Below are 13,909 nucleotides of genomic sequence, written 5' to 3'. Positions count from 1 at the left end.
ACAGCCCTCCAACCCCCTCTCTAAAATGCCTCGGTCTGCTTCCCCTGTTATTCCTAAACTGCTCTGCTGGGAAGGTGTCCAGAGGGTCTGGAAAGCCGTTTTTGACCAGAAAATGTGAGGCATGTGTAGACCGACGGTGGTGCTTGATGACCCCACCAGGAATAGCAGCGGGCCCTGTTGGCTGTGTAACGGTTCAGAGCCGGTGTGTTCCAGTGCTGCACAGACACACAGGGTTAATAGATATTTCTGGGTGGAGTGCTTGCAGGCCATGTGCCCATCTGGTTGAGATTTGTCTGAGTTTTGCCAGTTTTCCCCTGGCAGAGAGCGCGCTTGGCTCAACGTGTGGGCTTACTGCCTTGTGCTGTGGGGCGGCGCGCACCATATGTGAGCTCAGCAATAACCGCTGGACTGGGGAATTTTGGGGAAAAAGGTTGCTGTTCGATCTCTTGCTCTCTTTCTCTCCTCTCTCCCCTCTGTATTTCTGTTTCTATTTCCTGTGCTGTAAGCTCTGCCATTGGTGTCTCCTCTGTTTTGAAGCTGCAGGGCCTCCAACCAAAGTGGTTTGTTGTTATTACTACACCAGAACAAAGACACCAAGGCCCTGTGCTCAGACTAAGGCTTGAAAAATCCTTTCTTATTTTCGTCCTCACAGGAGGGAATGCCCGGGCATGTTGGGGGAGGGGAGCAGTGAAAAACTGCTAACATACTTCATTAATCATAGCTACCCTGTGTGAATGTAACAGCATGTAAACAGAGTAGGGTTGAGTGACTCTCCACCACAGTCTGGGCCTTATTGATTTGTCCATATGGATTTGTGTGTTGGGCAGGATGTGTGTGTTGCAGTGTGTGTGTCGGGCCAGCGTTGTCCTCACACCCTCTGGTGCTGAGTGAGAGATCACTGCTGCCGCTCAGTCCCAGCGCAGCTTCATGCGGTAATGCAGTCCATATGTTGCCGTAAGGCGGGGCACGAGAGTGGATGCTACACAGTGCGTCTCTGAATACGGAGCTTCACAGGATTCCACAAGTCCACGAGAGAGTAGAGACCCTTTTGGTGTTGATAGAATTTTGAAGTAGTTGTTGACGTTGGTTTTTGAGGCCCTGAACATGTCCTTGTCTCAAGGACCTGCAGTGTCATTTCCACTGACGTTCAAATGTTGTTTCTTATGCACTTGACATGGTGCCTGTAGTGAACGACATGCCCTTTAGCTCTCTGCTCTCTGTTGTTGTTGTTGTTTTTAACTGCATGGATTGGTTCCTGACTGACAGGCTGACAGTGGGCCAGCCAGCCTATGGGCTGTGGAGGCCTGGTGGTTCCCCCAGTGTCCCTGATTAGAACCCCTGACTGGCTAATGACAGGGGAGGCGCTGGGCGCTCTCTAATCTCCATCCACTTCTATTTATTATCCTCATCCTCATCCACAACATCATCATGCTGCGTCCCAATCACACAGGGAAGCAATTACCCTCCGTAGGGCTTTCACTGCTCCTCTCTCCATGTTCAGAGAGAGCACCCCGCCACACTGCACCATGTCTGGCCCCATCCTGTCTTTCTTCTCCCTTTATCAGTAATCTCTGGATCAGACCTTCACCCCATGGTCTTGTGGAATATCTGGTGTCTATGCCAACCTAGGCCCCCCCAACTCCCGGCCCCTCCCTCCGCTGGTCGTGTGTGTCGTGTGGTGCACTGGGGTGGCGTAGCCTGTGGTGCACGTGCGGTCTGCCGCTGAGCGGAGTCATGTGGACGTAGGAGAGCTGGGATGGTCTTCTGGCAGGGCTGCGTCTTTGGGTACATCTCCCTCAGGCTATGTCTCTCCACTTCCTGTCTGGGTTAGGGGAACAGGCCCTTATACACCTGGATACATATAGCGGCATGAGTCATCAGACTGAGCCAGCTGCTGACAGGGTAGATGTTTAGGTGGGAGGTGGAGTGGAATGCATTAGTCATTTTGTTACATGTCCCTTCCTGTTGTCGTCATTCCAAACTCTTGTCTCTGTAGTTAAGATAATCATGCATCTGTCGAGGTCTTCTTAGACCCTTAACCTCCCCTATTGTTTTTTTTCTAGGCCCAGATTCTGCTTGACTGTGGAGAAGACAACATCTGTGTCCCTGACCTGAAGCTGGCTGTACACGGGTGAGTACCTTGATTTCCTCTTAGTCCTTTGGCATCCAGAGGCATATGCACCATAGGAAACGCACCAGACGTGGATTATGGATGCTAAACTGTGTACAGAACCACATGAACTCTTCACCCCTGCTTTGCTAATGAGAAATGGAACTTGTTACTTTACTGAAGGATAAATACAGCTGTTGTCGTACTCGCCTGCTTTGTTTGGTTTAGCATTGCCAGAGAATGCTGTTAACAGTCACAATGCTGCAGCAGAGCAGGGGGATACTCTCCTGTGAAAACAGGAAGGAGCACTGCTCTACAGGTGCTGTGATTGGCTGACAGACTGTAAGGGGAAAAAGACAGGAGAGATGAAAGGGCTGTGTTTGGAAAGTCTGGGGAGTGGTGTGCCAGAGAGCCCCAGCCTCCCTGCCTCTCTGGTCTCAGAAGCTGCAGCAATGTTCGACGTTCCACTTTGATTTGATCTGGGAGCGTTTTCCTCAAAAATAACATGCCCCCTAATTCCTCCCTCCCTCTCTCTTGCCCTCTCATTTAGAGTTTTGATTTCTATATTTATTTACTCCCCAGCACTATTTTCAATGCATTGCGTAACCCATACAGCACATGTACGGTAATTAATCTATTGGTTCCTAAAGTTTAATTCAAAATAAATACATATATTTTGACAGAGTTCATTTGAGGATAATGACATTCCTGCATTAGCTTGCCTTAGGAGTTTACGTACAAGTCATATTTTCTCTGCCAAGTCACATAACCTGTGAAATCTATGTCCCAGAGGGAGGGTTTAAGGTTTTGTGGTGTTTTCTCGTTTTAGCCATTGTTTGGTTTAAAAAGTGTGATGCCTGTTGGAGTCTGACTAGCTGGCTCCCCGACCAGCAGTGGATCAACTTCAGAAATGTGCTCCGTGTTGCTTCCTCTGACTGCGTTCTGAGGCCAGGGTGTAATTAGAATCGTCTGTGTGGCCCTCATATGGGGTTCCTCATTGTTCAGAGCTGTGGAGGGGCAGGGGGAGGGAGATGGAGAGATGGATCTAGAGGGAGAAGGAGAGAAAGACCAGGGGAAGGGGGAGGTGTTTAACAGTCCCAGACTATGCTCTATTGCATGTATGACTTTATAGCTACATTGGAAATGTTTTTCATTCGGGTGGGGGGGGGGGAGAGTGGGTTTCCGGAGATGAATCTAACTGATGTGTTTTGGGTTTTCTCCCGGCTCTAAATCTAACTGATATGTAGAGCACAAAGCCTAAGGTGGAACAGGAAGGGACTAAGCAGAAAAAAGCAATAAGGCAACAGCAATGTGCTAATGTGAAGGTCTAGACTTTTCACAGATCTAAATGTTTTTGTGCTTACAACATTTGTGTTTTTGTTAGTATAATGGCACCCTCTTACACCCATTTGAATGCTTATTTACCCAAGGAGACCTGACACCTTGTGACCTAACCCCTGACCCTATTTCTAATCAATTTCTGTTTTGTTGGGTCCTCAGGGACAGGAAGGAAGTCTACCTAGGTGACGACAACTCGTTGACCTTGACGTTCAACGCCAGGAACGAGGGGGAGGGCGGGGCCTATGAAGCTGAGTTGTATGTGGTGCTGCCCCCTGAAGCAGACTACAGTGGTATAGCCCGCAATAATGAGGTGAGTAGATGTACTAAACATACAACCCAATACTCGCCGGAACCATTACCTACAGAAGAGGTCCTGTCCTATATTAGTTGCATGTCTAGGCTTTCCTCACAAAATGGCTCATCAGAGAAATCTTATGTGGAGCTAGTATTAAGAGGTATTTAGTAGTAGATGATTCTCATGTGTCACAGCCCATCTCTTGGTGTTTTCCCTCCCAGAGCCTGACCCAGCTGACCTGCAGCTATGAGACTGAGAACCAGACCCGTTACCTGAGCTGTGACCTGGGCAACCCCATGAAGGCTGGCACCAGTGTAAGAACATGGATGCTGTCATGGTTATGATGGGGGTCAGGGATATATCCTGGCCATGTTGACAAGGACCATAAAACTAGGACTAAACGGTTTTTCCTGTTCCGGTCAATTTATTAGGAAAAAACTGCCACTGAAGTGTTGATGGAAGGTGGTATTCAAGGCAGTTTAATGTGACAGGAAGCAGTCATCCACACAAGTTACATGGCTTCCTGGCTTCCTGCTCACAGCAGGATAGTGTGTCATCTGGGGGGGTGGATGAGGGCTGCACAGGAAGGGCCAGTCTTTTCATGCATCAGGCAGCAGTGTAACAGGAAGTTCCCGTTCAAGAAGGATGTTTATCTCCATCCATGCTCTGCTCCCATGCTGGGGATTTGGTTAGTTTCCCTGTCTAATTGCCTGGTGACTGGTGACAGACCACAGACACTGCTCTGTGTCTGCAGAGGAACATTGTAGGACTGAGGCAAACATAATAGGCGAGGGTTAGGCAGACCTGTCTGATAGACAGGTTCTCACAGTTCGAAATACTAGCTGGAGCAGTGGGAATTAAAATATGTAAATTATATTCAAACTTTCAGCCAAAGCCCCTACTGCACAAGTGTGTGTGTGTGTGTTCCAGAGAGCTAGTTTGAATGTTATCCCTGGAGTAGATCAGCTATATATCAGGATGTCTGACTATCCTAGTCAGCAGCAGCAGATGCTGTCTGTCAAACGGATTTTCTCATATCAGACTGATGTTATTGCCACACACACACACACACACACACACTCACAAGCCTCCTGATTGCAATTACTGTGCTGTACATGCGTGCAGTTGGGGTGGAAAATCTAAGAGGTTCAGATTAAATAATGCGGGCAGTGGAATGGGAGCACAGCTCCTGAGTCGTCTGGACCTGTCCAGGTGTAGAGCAGCTGTGTGCCAGCCAGCCAGCCAGGCAGCCAGGCAGGGAGATCAGAGAGGGACTGACCCCAGAGCAGAGCAGACCGGGGAGGGGAGGAGGAGAGTGTTGGCAGCCTGGGAACTCTGGATCCCCTGGTATGCTGGAGCATTAATGTATTAAAGAAGGGGAGCCTCCTCACTGCAGCTCTCTCTGATGTCTGGATGTGGGTCATCCTGTAGCGTTGATGCACAGGGGTTTCACCCAGTCTCAGCTCCACGTCTGTCAGCTGCAGCAGCCTGACATTCATCCCTGCCAGTCTGACAGGCCTCATGTCCAAGCCATGTCTATGTGTTGACTGTCCATGCTGGGTTAAGGTTTATAGACTTTTTTTTGGAATGGTGATGATGACTGATGATGACTGATGATGATGACTGATGATGATCATGATTCCTCTCCCCTGCAGCTGTGGGCAGGTCTGAGGTTCACAGTGCCCCGGCTGAAGGACACTCGCAAGACTGTTCAGTTTGAGCTGCAGATTCGCAGGTGGGGCCTCATCTCGGTTCACGTGTTTTCAGACCCGATGAACCCATGAATCAGCCTTTCTTCAGATCATGCAAATCATGTTGCTTGAAAGTAAAAATGATATGTCTTCATTCAACCCTTGTCTCTCTTTCTCTCTCTGAACAGTAAAAATGAGAACAATTCCCACAGTGAGATGGTTCCCTACAAGCTGGAGGTGGTGGTCCAGGCTGATGTTATTCTACAGGGGTGAGTTCAGGGGCGAGGAAGCTCTGCCAGGCTTAGGTTTCCCCCTTTCCTCCCGGAGCAGAGAGAGAACCTCTGGAACTCAAACAGTCTCATTCTCTCCTTACACTTACTCACTGTCCCCCTCAACACAGCCACCCGCTCTCTAAACACACATACTCTGTGTCTCTTTCTCTGTGTTTGCAGAGTGTCACGGCCAGACAAGGTCTTCTTCCCTCCAAGTAACTGGAAGGTTACCAAAAGCCGCCAGGTGGAGGCGGACATCGGTCCTGCAGTGCAGCATGTCTATGAGGTAAACAGACCAAATCCTTCCAGGAGCCTGCTGGCTAGACAGGAGACAGAGGCTTAGCATGCTAGCCAGCTCTGCTAGCCTGGCAGAATCAACAGGAAGCAGTAGAGGAGCGGTGTAGAAAGCAGACACTGGCCTTTGTGTGTAAAACATGATTCCCCAGGGCAGTGAACAAGGTAGAATGAGAGAAGAGTGATAACCAAACACGCACTGGGGACCTGGATTTCCTCACTTCACTTTTTCTTCCTTTGCGAGGGCTACCTCTCACAGAGCAGTCGACAGCTCTGAAGACGAAATGACTCAGCATGTTAAATTGTCATTATATTTTGAGCTTCCCACAGAGGTGAATGTACTGTGTCTAAAGGATGGGGTGGAGGGGTTGTCTTCATAATGCCTCTCTCTGGTTGGTGTTCTGTAGCTGGTGAACAACGGCCCCAGCCACATCAGCCACACCCTGCTCCAGCTGCGCTGTCCTCTCAGTGTGCAGGGCCACAGTCTTGTCTACCCCCTGGAGTTCTCCACAGAGGGGCCTCTCAACTGCACCACCAACCACACTATGAACCACCTTCAGCTCAAGGTCAGCTCCCAGCCACTGCGGTGGAATTATTTGGTCTCAGAAGGTGTAGAGATGCAACTGTAATTTGTAATGTTCGCTGTAATTCCAAAGTGGGTTTGGTTAGGAGCTCGGTTTTGGGTGTGTGAGTGTGCCCACTCCTATTTGTGAGGGTCAAATGAGGATGAGAAGACGTCAGATTTGTGTGTGAAGGAGCACACTTCAGAGAGAGCAAGCACTGTGAAGATGTCCCACAGGTTCTAATTCAGCGTGTGATTAAGACTGGTCTCTCTCTCTCAGGCCCACACCCATCCTCCTCCTCCCTCCTTCTCTCTCTCACCCTGGTCCCTCCCTCCCTCCTTCCTCTCTGCCCCACCCAGGACACTCCACAGCAGCCCTTTGATGTTCCATCTCCTCCCTTAGTCTAAAGAACCACTTCTGAACCCATCCTCTCCCTGATCTCCCAGATCTGAGGATGTGCCCCCTTATACTGGGCTCTAGCCTCAGGTCTTCATCTAGCTTGTTGTTTCAGTTTGAATATGAAGCTGTCCAGATGCTGAACAGCACTCAGAAGGGTTGTCTATTTAGCAATGTTCTATCCCCCCTCTCTCAGCAAAGTGTACAGCAAAGTGTTTTCATGGGATTCCTAGCAGAGGAAAGCTCACATGCTTTAGATTAATGAGATAGGATACAAAAGCCTGACCCACTACCATTAGGCCTCATATTGACAGAATGGGGTGGTTTGCCTTTCTCGCTGGTGAGGTCAGTGTCCGTGTTGACCTCATTGTGTGTGTGTGTGTGTGTGTGTGTGTTCCCTCCTCAGCTCCAGCAGGCGTCAACAGAGCAGCCGCCCATACTGACGCAAGGCCATGAGCATGTCATCGAGAGGAGGGAGGTCCACAGAGACCAGCTGGCTGAGCTTGCTAACCTGGTGAGACCTCTCACACACACACACACACACACACACGCACAAGCACTCAGTCTATGGAGTCTCCCAGGGAGGGTGGAGTTGTGGGTTACCACTACAGTACACTATACACTGACTGAGATGTAGATGGAGTTGGCTTTTGTTTATGTGTTGAAGAAAAGGTCCAGGCTGTAAGGTGATGACTTTGCAGTGGGGGACATAAAAGCGAGGTTGCTCAAACAGTGAGTGACAGGCTGACAGGCATGTGTTTACTGTTAAGGTGAAGGGTCATCCCATATTGTCAAACAGTGAAGAGAAATGAGACAAACATACGAGAGGAGAGTCGAGGCCCAGGCCTGTACATCAGACTGTAGATGGAGAGCTGGAGCTGTGCTCCTCTAAATGTCCTCAGGCCATGGGTCTCTGAGCTGGTGTCCCTGCGCTGTAACCGGCCCCCTGGGATTGGCTTACCAGGTTATGATGTAATTAAGAGGGAGGGGTCAGAGGGTGATGGGGTGGTCCTGCTGTGGTGATTAACTTTAAAGGCTGGGTAGTTAGTGGGGATGGAGTTTGGTCTGGGGGACAGAGTGAGGTGGGGGGTTGTGATGCCCTGCGTAGTTCGCTGGCTGGCCTCTAATTTTCCACTCAGGGTGTTGTTAGACCAGGCTCCCCTGCCCCCTGGCATACACTGGCCCTATTGAAGCAGCCAGCTGCAGGTAGTTCTCCCTCTGTCTGACACTACCTGGCAACGTGAAAGGCCTCATTGTCCTGCTGACTGTCGCTTCTAAGTGCACTCGTTTATCAAGCCTGCCTGATGACACGTTTCTATGAAGGCGCCCATTCTTTTCATTTTTTTCTCTCTCTGCACTTTTGTTTTTAGTGCATGGGAAGACAGGCGTCTGTGTTCAAAGTGTCTCTTGTTGAAAGAAGTGTGTTGGTAGTCTGTGGACTGGCTCTGTTTCTAGAGGTCTGGACTGAAATGAAGGGGATGACTGTTCGTCTCTGTCGCTGCAGAGCTGCAAATGAGAAACAAGAACTGATCATGTCGAGTTATTTCAAAAGTGATAAAGCATTAAAATGTCATTGTTCATATGTACACATGGCCTTCATTCACCAAACGCAAGCTGTAGCCAGGCGTTATGTTCATTCTGTCTGTGGGAACTCGCCTGCAGCGCCCAATGACACTGACCTTGATGTCCCCCTCCCCACCAGGGAAGGTCAGTGAAGGGAGGGGGGCCTTGGTGTTTATGCCACTGGACCATGTCCAACCTGTTTCCCCAGGCGCATTGTCTTCCCCTAGTCTCCCCTAGCCTCCATCAATCCTCCCAGCATCCAACAAGCCTCTCCCGGCCTTGGTGCTCGAGGGCACCAGGGATGTCTGGGAGGAGGGAGTGCAGTGAAACTCTCCCTCCCTCCCTGTCTAGGTGACCTTATTAAGCTTGTCGAAGCCTGGTGCTGGGGTAGAAGACCGGGGGCGGTCCCTCTATGACCCAGCGTCTGCTGTCCGTAGTCCAAGTCTGCCCACTGACACCTCTCAGTCCAGGGTGGTCCGTCTGCAACTCAGACTCTACAACTCACTTAGTGGAGGTGGAGAATGCAGAGTGCCCATTATGAGGGTCTAATTAAGATTGCATACTCTAAAGCCTTGTGAAAACTAGTCTGGTTTCAGCGGTTGGGCAATAATGTGAAGAGCGGTGACTGCATGCTGCATTTTTACAGTCTCATGACATTCCCTCAATCTTTTACTAATTCGAAGCAGGCCTGGATGAAGATCATAACATTGGGCTCTTTGTTTTATTTATTTGGCAAAAACATTTGACATTATTACACAATATTGCCCTTCCTCCTATCCCATCCCTGTCCTTCCTGTCTTGTTTGACCTTCTACAGTTAGCCTGTAATTTATGTTTTCAACATTTTTAGAGTTACGCCTCACAGAATGTTAGGATATATTGTTTATTTGGTCTGTCCTGGAAATCCATGTTGAGGAAAATGAGTTGGCACTACAGTGCTCTCAATGTAATGCTTTCTCTTTCTCCTTTTATTTTATAAGTCCTGTTCCAACTCTGAGTGCTGGATGCTTCAGTGTAACGTGGGTCTTCTTGAGAAGGGGACCAGTGCCATCCTCAAGGTCCGCTCCCGGATCTGGGCTGAGACCTTTATGGAGGTATGAAGATGACAACCAGACTCGACAACCCCCACGCATCAAAACACCTGCCTAAATCGCAAGGGGCAAATACCATCTAACAAGAACATAAAAATGAGACAAAGCAGAAAAGAGAAGCTGCCAGTCCTCTGGGTGTCTCGGGACATGGGGCTGGGGGTTGTATGTGGTTTAGGCTCTACATGTGCAGGGAGTTAGACACATTTGCGCCCCAGATGACATGTGGCATGGCACGGGAGTAGACTATACTGTATGTTTCCTTTCTGCTCATTCACAGTGCTGTCTATTTTTTCATGTCAGGGTTTTGGCAAGAGAGAATGCTGCTGAGCCCTGATTTTAAACAGCTACAAAGAAAACACCAAGAATTAAAACCTCAAATTTGAGACTGTAAGATACAAATAATGAGTGTCTTTCCCAGTTCGTTGTATTGACTGGATGTCAGGAGTGATATTAGGAGAGGGCTGGAGTCTGCCAGTGTGCACAGTGCTCAAATATTTGGGGTAAACGGTAGCAAACTGGGTGTGCAATTTAAACAGCCCTTTGAAGGAGTTTGTGTATCATGCAGTGTATTGAGTATTGCATTGAGTTTACAGGTATGTCTGCACATGGGCCATTCTTAAAAAGGATCTTACATGCTCTCATCTGCTGTAGGACAAGGCATATTGTGTGACTGCATTGAAAATTCATTAAGTGGCGGTTGCGGCTTCTCATAGGATTGGAATGTCAATGGGGGTAGAGCCAGCAATTCTGAACAAACGGCAGGCTTCTCTGTGTAGGATAGTATTGCCACCTCCTGGTTAGGAGCTGAACTCCTATCTAGAGTTTGTGATAATACGGATTGGCATTGTTGTGAAGTGCTGACAGAAGAACCGCTCCTCTGAATCAGAGGTTCCCCATCTGACCCAGCCTCTTGTTGTGTTTGTTTTCAGAGGGCATATAAACAGTATGTTCTGGAGTGCCTAGCTCGTTTCAGCGTCATGAAGATGCCTTATGCCATCCTACCCAAACAAGTTCCCAGTGGATCCAAAAAGGTATGTACAGTTTTTCATCAAGTTTATCGCCAAATATTGTTTTATTTTTCCCCACTGCATGCTAGAGTATTCAGTTTTGTGACCACGTGTTACAAAGCTGCTGTTCGATTGTCGTATCAGGAGGAGGTCATGACTGATGTTGATTCCCCTGGTAAGGTGGTGACCACGGTGGTTTGGAACAAGCCGGACAGCCAGTACTTTGTCCCTCTGTGGATCATCATCCTGGCCATCCTGGCAGGCCTGCTCCTGCTGGCTCTGCTCATCTACGTCCTCTACAAGGTCAGGGTCAGCCCAGCCACTTCCCTCTCATACAACGCTCCAATTTCTATTTGAAAACCCCCCCATAGAACTTTGCTGAGACCTGTTCTGACTCCTCTTGTGTCTTTTGTCCCCCCCAACAGCTCGGTTTCTTCAAAAGATCTCTACCCTACGGAACGGCTATGGAGAAGGCCCAACTCAAGCCCCAGGCCGCATCTGAGGCCTAAAAGCCACAAAGGGATCCGAAACCAAAGAATCTAGCTACCCATATGATTGCAACAGAGACACGCTGGCTAGACGTCCAGGGAGGATCAGACTGCAGTTGAAGGGTTAGGAGGAGCAACCACTGGAACTCCACTGGACTGCACTAGAGGGAGAAAAAAAAAACCTTGGAACTCCAAACCAAATGAATGTGTTTTAATTGAATGTGTCTTGTTTGTTGCTGGAGATGGTTGGTCACCAAACACAACCCAGTCAGACTGTCTGCAGACATACATGAGTCTGATTTCTAGGCTAATGACCCCATAGCAAGAAGAGAAGAAACCATATTGAAGCCATTGATTTATCTTAGCTTAATGACGATGCTTGTCGTCTCCCTGCAGTCTTTCGATACTGATTTATTTTGTGGACTCTCCTGAACGAGAAGTCAGTTATACCCTGTTTTTATTGCCTTGTTTTTGGTGCTAACAGTGTGTGTACACATCTTCAGACGGGTGCTGGACACATGTTACATGTGGAGGGGGAGAGGGTGCCACTGCCCTGCTTTGTGTAGCATTAAAGGAACTATTTGATACATTCTCAGTCAAAAGCCTTCAAACAGGCTGTGTGGTAAAGTACCAAGGCCCCAAAGGTCAGACTGACAAAAGCCCCAGAATATGTCTTCGAGGTGGGTTCTTTCCCATTCAGCAAAAGCCTATCATATTGTATTGTTTGAAGTTGTTGTAAATGCAGCCAAAGACTCTGGTAGTGTCCAGCAGGTATTATCCCTGTCCTTTGGAGCGTAATGAAGCCTCAGGTTGGTGGACACGCACTTGGGGCCTGTTTATTTGCACTCAAAGGAAATCTACTGATGACTATCAAGATGCCAAAGACAGGAGACGAGCTGATCATCCTTTGAGTCCTACTGATCCCTACGTTCTGATCCTTTACGTTCATGTTCAGTGTTACCATCACAGTATCACCTCATAGTCATCTGGGACATGACTGGACTCTCCAGGCAAGGATCCTTAACCGGATACTGCTTCTCACCTGATAGCCCAGGCAGGGTAGAATGGGTCAGGTTAGCGTGTTTTTAGGCTGGTGTGGAGCCATGTGGAGATGAGGCTGCGGCATGCACCATGCAACTGAACCTGTATTCTATATGGAGCCAGTAGGCCGCTGAGTCATGGTGTGTGGAAGTGAATTTGTACGCATCCATCATTTGCCGTAGCCTTAGGAGAGGGAAGTAGTGATGTCATCGGGGGTGCTAGCACCACCTAGTGTAGTACGCTTCATAGGAGGCTTTGTTTTTAATGTCTGGGTTGGAGCCTGTCTGGTTGACAGAGTACTAACAAGGAGTTTTAGAAGCCATCACACCCCACTACTGCTATGCATAATGGGCTATGGTTACACCCAGGGACTAAACATAACAATGCATAATGTGGGGTTATCTATTTGTAATGTAAAAAGGTTTGATGTATGTACATAATCTTTGTCTTGAGAGGATGTTGTGTGTGTGTGTGTGTGTGTGTGTGTGTGTGTGTGTATGTACCCGTGTCTGTCTTGTATGAAGAAGAGGGATCTTTCGAGATGCTGAGTTGTCCATACTCCTGGGCTGACAGGAGGAAAGGTTGTTCAGGCTCACCACAGGACCAATCCAGTCAGTGCTCAGTATAGGCAGACCGCCTGACTGTACTGAGGCCAGCCAGGGGCTATTAATCACATGTAGTGCAGAGAGAGACTGCAATGCAAATGCATGTCCAGTGCGTGCAGTGCAGCACATCCGTTTGTGCCTCTTGTAAAGGGATAGCGACTGGGCATTGGGGAGTCCTACAAATGTGGTTGGAAGTGCAATATCAGTATTCGCTCGGGTTAATATCAGTACATTTTCTTTTCATTTAATGTTATTTTTATTTAGTTGTGTGTTGATGTTCAACTACGTGGTAATGATGTGCGTTAGACAGTAATGCAGATCTCTTCACTGAATACCCAAAGAGAAGGTGTCTCAAGTAGAGGAACCTCGCTTCCTTCCTTGTAGCATCCCTTATCCACATGCCCGCATGGGCAGTACTGTGTTAAGGAGTTCACATCTAGGGATGGATGGGAGGAAGGACCACTTTTAATAGTGACCACTCTAGTTCTGTGACTGGTACTGGACTAGTACTTCACCACCACTGGTTGATACCTTTATATAAAAGGCATGTATGGCCTCCTGAACACCTCTGCATTGAACTCGGGAATGATAAACTAGAGTGATAATTTATGTGCAGTTTCTGTCACCTGTCCACACAATGCTAGTATTACAATCCATATCTTGTGTTTGTTGTGGCTTTCATTAGAATTTCATGCCCCCCTTAATCACCGGAATTTTTTCTATTTGGCTAATCTCATGGGAGAACTTTAACAACAAAAATGGTGCAAAAGACTGCTAAAGACATTAGTGAATTGATTTGAAACGGTCAATGTTTTTGTTTTGAATCTGTATTGTATCGTTTTACCAGTAATGTACTGCCTGAACATGTCAACCCATTATTTATAAAAACAAGGGGATAGTTCTACATGTTCCTCCATGGTTGCCGCAGGTGAAGACACTCAGACTCGATGGTCTGTCTTTTCAAGCCCCCTATTCTTTCTCCTGAGCTTTATAAAGAGGTTGTACATATGTTTCGGAAATTTTGTTTTTGTGAATTGTCTTCTCCCCATATTGGGGAGAATTGCAGGGGGATATTTTAGTATTTTATTGATATTTTACCTGATTTTATGGTTTGCATTTCCAATAAAGTTTTCCCTTTTACAATTGTTTGTCG

The 13,909-nt window shown here is 48.0% G+C and overlaps 1 protein-coding gene across 2 annotated transcripts in view; it reads left to right on the top strand.

Moving 5' to 3' along the window:
* The window catches only part of itga5 (integrin, alpha 5 (fibronectin receptor, alpha polypeptide)), a 34,137-nt gene extending 20,238 nt beyond the window's left edge, over positions 1-13,899 (top strand). For both annotated transcript variants that reach the window (XM_084679390.1, XM_084679391.1), the window contains exons 19-30: positions 2,064-2,131; positions 3,611-3,761; positions 3,968-4,060; positions 5,402-5,481; positions 5,626-5,706; positions 5,890-5,995; positions 6,411-6,569; positions 7,369-7,476; positions 9,505-9,618; positions 10,545-10,646; positions 10,803-10,925; positions 11,048-13,899. In XM_084679390.1, coding sequence (XP_084535516.1) covers positions 2,064-2,131; positions 3,611-3,761; positions 3,968-4,060; positions 5,402-5,481; positions 5,626-5,706; positions 5,890-5,995; positions 6,411-6,569; positions 7,369-7,476; positions 9,505-9,618; positions 10,545-10,646; positions 10,803-10,925; positions 11,048-11,131 — 1,269 coding nt within the window. In that variant the 3' untranslated portion in view covers positions 11,132-13,899. The remainder of the gene's footprint in view (positions 1-2,063; positions 2,132-3,610; positions 3,762-3,967; positions 4,061-5,401; positions 5,482-5,625; positions 5,707-5,889; positions 5,996-6,410; positions 6,570-7,368; positions 7,477-9,504; positions 9,619-10,544; positions 10,647-10,802; positions 10,926-11,047) is intronic.
* Positions 13,900-13,909: the final 10 nt, after the last annotated feature.

Source organism: Hypomesus nipponensis, chromosome 18 (assembly GCF_054491055.1).
Source record: "Hypomesus nipponensis isolate SF chromosome 18, ASM5449105v1, whole genome shotgun sequence".
NCBI classification, from domain to species: Eukaryota; Metazoa; Chordata; class Actinopteri; order Osmeriformes; family Osmeridae; genus Hypomesus; species Hypomesus nipponensis.
This window is presented reverse-complemented; position numbering and strand designations above follow the sequence as displayed.